The sequence below is a fragment of the Olea europaea genome, unplaced genomic scaffold (genome assembly GCF_002742605.1).
Source record: "Olea europaea var. sylvestris unplaced genomic scaffold, O_europaea_v1 scaffold1165, whole genome shotgun sequence".
In the NCBI taxonomy this organism is placed as follows: domain Eukaryota; kingdom Viridiplantae; phylum Streptophyta; class Magnoliopsida; order Lamiales; family Oleaceae; genus Olea; species Olea europaea.
The window spans coordinates 81,555-89,852 of record NW_019229053.1 but is presented as its reverse complement, the minus strand read 5'-3'; the positions used below and the strand labels follow the sequence as shown (position 1 = coordinate 89,852).

General features: G+C 31.9%; 1 protein-coding gene across 1 annotated transcript; it reads right to left on the bottom strand.

The window, feature by feature from the left end:
* Positions 1 to 5,593: 5,593 nt before the first annotated feature.
* Positions 5,594 to 6,172, bottom strand: LOC111373786 (dirigent protein 21-like). The gene has a single exon (XM_022996347.1). It carries the CDS (start codon positions 6,170 to 6,172, stop codon positions 5,594 to 5,596), a length of 579 nt encoding a protein of 192 aa, XP_022852115.1.
* Between the last annotated feature and the right edge of the window lie 2,126 nt (positions 6,173 to 8,298).

Here is an 8,298-nt window from a genome sequence, read left to right as displayed (position 1 = left end):
AAGATTTAAGATTTCTTCGTATGAATTGTAGAAAGGGAAAAAGCTGAAAATTGGTTATTTCAAAGTGTGAGGGTGTCTTTCTTATAGTAAGAATAAAATGTACTTTTGTAGGATATACCCAGAGTAGCAAGGAAATGTTTATTAAACTTAGAAATCAATGTTATTATTGAATCCCGTGAAGTAGAGTTCTTTGAGAATATGTTATCTTTAAATAATAATTCTCTAAGAGAATCTCAAGTGGAGATTCCTATCTCTACAAGATCACAAATAGAAACACCTTCCAAGGATATTGAAACAAGTGAACTTCACATAAACAAAATAGCTCAAAAGGAGAAAGTGCTAGAACCTTACGAATTAGACTCTCAACTTATTTCTTTTTATTTTGCTGAGGGAAATAAGAAGAGTGTCTCAAGAACTACTCCAAATGTTCTTCAAGTGAAAATTGATCCTAAATCTTATCAAGAAGGAATGTCATCTAGAGATGGCACTTTTTGGAAAAATGCTTTAGTGATGAAATTGATTCACCAATATCAAACAACACTTGGAAATTAGTCGATTTATAACTTAGATCAAAACCTATATGCTGAAAAGGGTATTTAGAAAAAAGTACAATGCATGTGGTACTCTTATTAACTTTTGAATCTAGGTTAGTAGTTAAATAATATGGACAAAAAGAAGGAATAGATTACTTTGGTACATATGCACCAGTTGCACGAATAACATCAATTAGGATTATATTCGCTTTAGCTTCAATCTATGATTTGTATATACAACAAATGGATGTTAAAACAATGTTCTTAAATGGAGATCTCGATAAGGAAGTCTATATGGAACAAACAAAAAGATTTGTTCTACCCGGAAATGAAGATGAAGTATGTAGGCTAATAAAATCCTTATATAGATTAAAGAAAGCACCAAAAATATGGCACGAAAAGCTTGATTTAGCAATAATATCTTTTGAATTTAAACATAATAGTGTTGATAAATTCTTATACTCAAAAGTCTGTGATAATCATGTAGTATTCATTTGTTTATACATGGATGACATATTGATTGTGAGCAATCAAATGCAATGTGTAAAAGAAACAAAGATGTTTCTATCTTCCACATTTAAAATGAAATATCTTCGTCAAGTGGATATCATACTAGGTATCAAAGTCACTAAGCCAATCACATTATATTGAGAATGTGATTAAAAAGTTTAAACACTTAAACATTAAAGAGGCTAATAGGGAGTCTAATGTATGATAGCAAAACTTGAGTATGCAAGTGTTACAAGGAGTCTAATGTATGATGTGCAATGTATAAGACCCGACATAGCATTTGCAATTAGTAAACTTAGTCGGTTTACTAGCAATCCAAGTAAAGAACACTATAAGATTATCGAGAGGGTTCTTGGTTATTTGAAGATAACCAAGGATCTAGGTCTCCAATATTCTAAGTTTTCGACAATACAAGAAGAATTTATCGAATCTAGCTGGATACTTAGTGTTGAAGATAATAAATCAACATCGGGTTGGATGTTTACCCTTGGAAGAGGTGCAATCTCTTGGAAATCCAAGAAACAAATATGTATTACTCACTCAACTATGGAATTCGAATTTGTGGCATTGGCTAAAACCCAAAAAAAAGTTAAATGGCTTAGGGATTTAATGTATGAAATTCAATTGGAGAAAAGAATAATTCTTCCATATTTATCTTGTGTGATAAGCAAGCCACTTTTGATAAAGCATACAATGAAGTGTATAATGGTAAGTCTAGACATATGAGTTTAAGACATGACCATGTGAGGAAATTAATCAAAGATGAAATAATTTCACTTACTTTTTTGAAGTCAAATGAGAATTTGGCCAATCTGTTCACTACATTGCTCACAATGAAATTAGTATGAACAATAACTAGTAGGATGGGGTTAAAACTTCATAATGAAATCCACAAATGATGGCAACCTTTCTTGACTACACTAATAAGCATACTTCGAGTTCAAAGAGTAACAACAAGTCATTCGATAAGTAGATAGATTTAGTACTTATTTTTTCTTTTAGAACCATATCCTAGGTTACAAGTGCTTGTTGTCAAGAATAAAAGGGTTAAGTTTCTATAACTCTTAATAAAGTTCAAATCGAGGGGATCAAATATCTTTAAAAGTGACAAAAATACTGCAAGCACTTTACCTGTATAAACTTTGAGATGGTGCCGCTTTAATAAAAAGTTGGAGTTTTTCTCTTAAAAGTTTATGAATAGGAGAAGTGCAAGGCCATAAAAGTGTTAAATGAGATTGTGTGGAACTTGAAACACTTGATATGTGTGTGTGATTTTACCAATATCATCACAATGAATAATAGGTTCAACGCTTTCATGCTACCTAAAATTTTGATAATTACTTGGTGAGATTTATACTAAAGTTGGATTCAAATTGAAATATATCCATTCTCTATGCATAAGTGTCAAACTTAAGTTTGAACTCATTTTACATTTGAACAAATAGGGGATTTTTGGAATATTGTTTAAATGATAGTGAGAAGTGATTTTAGAAGTGATTAACCATGAAAAAGACAAGCGAAAACAAAATGAAAACAAAAAAGGGTAAAGACCGAAAAAAGGCCTGAGCGACTGCCTGGGTGGCCTTTTTGTTGAACTGGCAGACACCAGATTTTGTAATTTGACCATTGGCTGTTTGAATTTTAGTGTCGTTTTGAAGTGTTCGACACCATTTTGGCTTGGTTTTTGCACCTTTTCGTACATGGTATTTGTAATTCTATATATACGAGTGATGTTCATAATTGAAAACATATCACAAGCATCAAATTCATTTATCAACATCTATAATCAAAGTTTAAACCAGTTTTATAATTTTGTTCTTCAATTCCCTTTTCCAAGTTTGATTTTTTTCCAAATTTTGTTTGTTTAATTCAAACTTGGATTAAGGTTTGTTTACTCCTACAAAATATTTGCCATAAAGCGTTCAAGTACTTACCCGTTGGCAGCAAACACCATTTGAGGACTGCAATTCATAATCGTGTTCAAACCTTCCATTTTGGCAATTTTTTTGTTGAAGGTTTTATTTTCGTTCTTTATCAACTTTGTTTTACAAACTTTACATGTCTTTTAATTGCTAAAGATTCCCAAAAAAGGGTCAAATCTCACTCAACAAATTCTAAGCAAATCCATTGTTACTTGAAAATAGGGATGTCAACGAGTCGAGTCAAGTCGAGCCGATCCCGAGCCTAAAACTTTCGGCTCAAGCTCGGCCCAGTTAAAATGGTCCAGTTTTTTACGAGCCCAAGCCGAATCGAGCTTTTGCTCAGCCAAAAAATTTCGGCTCGACCCGAGCTTTCGGCACAAGCTTTTCCGAGCCAAGCCAACTCTTTCTTTTTCTTTTTTTTTTTCTTTTTTTTGCTTTCTGGGTTGCCTTGGCCTTTTTTTTTTTTTTTTCCGTTTTCGCTGCCTTGAAAGGCAACTAAAGGCAGCAATTGGCTGCCTTTCAAGGCATTTGTTGCCTCTTTTTTCGTTTGTTTTTTTTTAAAATTCACGAACGCGGGCCGCCCGAGCCGTTGAGCATATTTGACACCCTTACTTGAAAATGAATTCAACATTCATTGTTATATTTATACACTAGTTAAAAAACAAAAACATTGGTTGTCACACTCTCAATGTATATTAATAACTGTATTTTGTACACTTATCTAAACTATTAAATGATAATATTTTTATATTATTTATTGTTAGGTGAAATAGAGGAAAATGAACAAAATCTAAGCGAAAGAGGAAGAATTTTAAAGTTCAGGGACCAAATTATAAATATTCAAAAGTTGATTCTGACTAAGGGGTGATGATTGAAGAATGCTAAGGGTCAATTGGATGAGATTAGAAGTCAAAGGATGAAAATTGTACTTAAAAAGGACTAAAGAAGATCGAGAAACAAAAATCAAGGGTGTGACGCACACCTTATGAGGATGCACTAATTCTGTGGCACTTGCTTTCTTGAGCTTTCGATCTTCTCTTACGAACAGGGCAATTGCCTCAGTTCTGTGTAGGGGTTTCCACCCCTAAATTAAGAAAAGTCGAGGCCAACTTTACCATGTCATGCGATCACATGGTAGCTTTTTCGGGGGCAATCAACAATTTCTTGTTTTGATTGGAACTTTATATGGAAGCATCTTTAGCTGCAATTTAACCTAGGAGAGAGGCAGAAAACGAGGCACCACATATTATATTGTAAAGAACAAATCTAGCAATAGAATTGAAGGTAATTAAAATCGAAAGTTGAAGATTCAAGGCACATAACTCAAGATCAAAAACAAGAAATTGATTCCCAAACATATTCTTGTATTTCTTTATTTTTTAGGCGATGTATTTTTAACATTCTTTATGTTTATTAAAAAAATGGGTTATTAGCACAAAACTTTCCTTCGTTTAAAGTTCATTATATAAAGTACCCCATATTGCATTTTATTATTATTATTATTTTTTGCATTTTCATCTTTATTTACACCATTGCGAAAATCATCATTTTCATCCATTTTCTAAATTAAAAGCAATAAAATGACAAAAATTTATTTTGGAATAGTTATTTTGATTTAGAAAATGGATGAAAATTTTCGTCCCTATTTTGGAATAGTGATTTTCATATATTTTTAGATTTATATGTAATATTATTTTATTAAAGAATGTAGAGTTAAAAATGAGAGAGAGAGAGAGATATTTTAAAAATAATGGGGACCAAACAAGGGCATGAAGTGATTTTTATTTTTATTTTTTATTTTTTTTGTTTTGATTTTTAGTTATGTATTTGTGACTTATTTGTAATTTTTTAAAAATTTGAGATTATGATCGCAATAAATTCTTTATTTATTCTTTTTGTTTTGTTTAAATAAGATGGTACATTCGTCATTTAACAGCTTTTAATTGAGAAAATGGATGAAAATAATAATTTTTTTTTGCAATGAAAGATGCAAATAGGGGAGTGCCAAAAAAAAAAAAATGCAAGATGGGGACGTTTGCATATTAAACTTCAAACATGGGGACGTTTTCCACTAATAACCCAAAAATATTCTCGTTTTTTTATTAATCTTGCGTGAATCATACATTATTTGATTGCTTGATGATCAATTTGATAATTATTGCTTGTTTTAGTGTTGAAAAATTCACAATAAGTTCAAAATGCTATAAAATTAACACGTGAACATAGATATTAAGAATAACATGTATAACAGTGCAATATTCTATGTAATCATGTGCATTAATGTATTATTTTGCATCTGAATTCAAAATATAAATATAATCGGTTCGTGCTTAAATATATTTAAGTTACCTCAAAAAAGATAGATAAAACGGATTATCAATTGTCATGAATACATAAATTACTTCAAATTACATACGTCAAAAATTGGAAATAGGGCATCAATAGGTAGATTCATAAGTTTTATACATTCAATCCATAAATTCATACAAACCAATGTTTTTTAATAATTCATATAACTGTTTAGAAATACATAAAATCATCTCTTTTGTGAGACTATACTTTTAACTCACACATTTATTACATGCCAACAATCATGAACACTTTCGAAATTTCAACAAATACATACCATCATCCCTTAACATAAGTAACATAAACAGTGTATTCTATAACACCGTAATCTTCAATGGGATCATACGAATAAGTATTTGAAATGGAATATCCTCGTGCCATTCGAAAAATACCCGTGCCTCCGACAATCGGCAGCTCACGATCCCTTTCCAATATCGGATTTCTCCCTAATATGCAAAGGGTACTACCATTATATTTTCCGGATGTGAATACAAAATTCAAGTTCATTGCCAAGGCCGATTGTTTCAGGTCAGCAAAAGTAATGAGCCCTTGAGCTCTACCCAGTTCCGTTGAATTTCGGTCAGGACCGGCCGTCAACAAGTCATCTAAAACTCGTACCTGACCGAATGATGTTGGTGAAATCGAAGTAATGTTTGATCGAGACACTTCATAGACAGTTTTATTAGGACCAGACAGTTTGTCCTGAACATAAAAATGCAGCTTGGTTACCTCTTTCTTACCTAGGTAATATTTCTGGAACCATGTTTTTTCTTGTTTGGACAATTGGGACATGGCATGGAGACTTGACATGGCTACGATCAATGAGAAAATCTTGAAAAATACACCAAGATTTCCCATTTTTGTTTCTTTCCCTCTTCTTTTATTTCAAGAATGAGTGTATTTCAATGATGGAATCCATGGGGGACAAATATAGGGTTTTATAGGCAAATTGTCATTTTGAATATTTTAAGACTTTGACTTGTAAAACATAGAAGAAAAAAAAATCCCTCTGAAACCAATCAACTGAGATTAGTTCTGCATTTCATTTCCTACGGTGGAGTTTATTCTCAAAATTTGCTAATTGTACAACCTGACAACATTCTCACAAGAGAGGGGTCCCCGATTTTTTTATTTGTGGGCCCCTCTCCAAATGTGTGGTTATCAACCCCGATTATACATATAGTATGGCCGTTTATTCTCATATCTTTCTTTTACTATCGGGGGCCCCTCTCTCATTTGTGTGATTGTCAACTATGGTTATACATATAGCATGACCGTTTATTCTCACGTCATTCTTTTACGAATATTTGCTATTGGGACAGGTGTAGGAGCCTGTAAATGAACATAAGTTGGCCAATAAATATAACGATGGTATTAGGTGAATTATTTTCCTAATGTTGGTGTATGTTTTCATGGCAAGTGGTGTTGAAATTAATAATCTCAAACTCTAATAATTCAGAACCATGTTTAATTCTTTTCTTGGTTGTCTCTCTAAAGTTGGAATGAGATTGTGGGTGTGTGTGAGATGGTAGTTTTAAGAGTATTTTTTTAATTATTTACTTATTCGTTATCATTATTATTGCTAAAAAAAAAAAAAAAAAATTTAAAGAGAGAGAGAGAGAGAGAGGCCGAAGCCCCCCAAATCCCCCACCATGGATCTTGCTTTTTTCCTTCTCTGTTGTTTTATCTATTTGTTTCATTTTTAATTTGATTATATATAAGATTATAATTGACTTCTTTAACAAAAGTTTGACATTTTATATTTTACTTGAATATCAAAGGAGTTTCGTCCATTAGAATTCAACAATTCAATGATGGAATCCATGGGGGACAAATATAGGGTTTTATAGGCAAATTGTCATTTTGAATATTTTAAGACTTTGACTTGTAACTCTGAAACCAATCAACTGAGATTAGTTCTCCATTTCATTTCCTACGGTGGAGTTTATTCTCAAATTTTGCTAATTGTACAACCTGACAACATTCTCACAAGAGAGGGGTCCCCGATTTTTTTTATTTGTGGGCCCCTCTCCAAATGTGTGGTTATCAACCCCGATTATACATAGAGTATGGCCGTTTATTCTCATATCTTTCTTTTACTATCATGGGCCCCTCTCTCATTTGTGTGATTGTCAACTATGGTTATACATATAGCATGACCGTTTATTCTCACGTCTTTCTTTTACGAATATTTGCTATTGGGGCAGGTGTAGGAGCCTGTAAATGAACATAACTTGGCCAAAAAATATAACGATGGTATTAGGTGAATTATTTTCCTAATGTTGGTGTATGTTTTCATGGCAAGTTGTGTTGAAATTAATAATCTCAAACTCTAATAATTCAGAACCATGTTTAATTCTTTTCTTGGTTGTCTCTCTAAAGTTGGAGTGAGAGTGTGGGTGTGTGTGAGATGGTGGGTTTAAGAGTATTTTTTTAATTATTTACTTATTTGTTATCATTATTATTGCTATAAAAAGAGAGAGATTTAAGAGTATTTTTTTTAATTATTTACTTATTTGTTATCGTTATTATTGCTAGAGAGAGAGAGAGAGAGAGACCGAAGCCCCCCAAATCCCCCAGCATGGATCTTGCTTTTTTCCTTCTCTGTTATTTTATCTATTTGTTTAATTTTTAATTTGATTAGAGATAAGATTATAATTGACTTCTTTAACAAAAGTTTGACATTTTATATTTTACTTGAATATCAAAGGAGTTTCGTCCGTTAGAATTCAACAGTATAATAAAATTGAAAGATGAAAGCAACAATGTTAAAAGAATATGTTTGAAGGACAATAAATTAAAGATTCATAAGATAAGATTGCTTCCAATTGTCCAATGCCGTGTTGTAGTCACCACTTCCAATTGTCCAATGCCGTGTTGTAGTCACCACTTTGTTGATTTGACCAAAGTGTTTTACTTAAGAATATATTGGTATGACTTTTAATTAATGGGTTCGTCAATAAAATTTCATTGTGCCAAAAAAA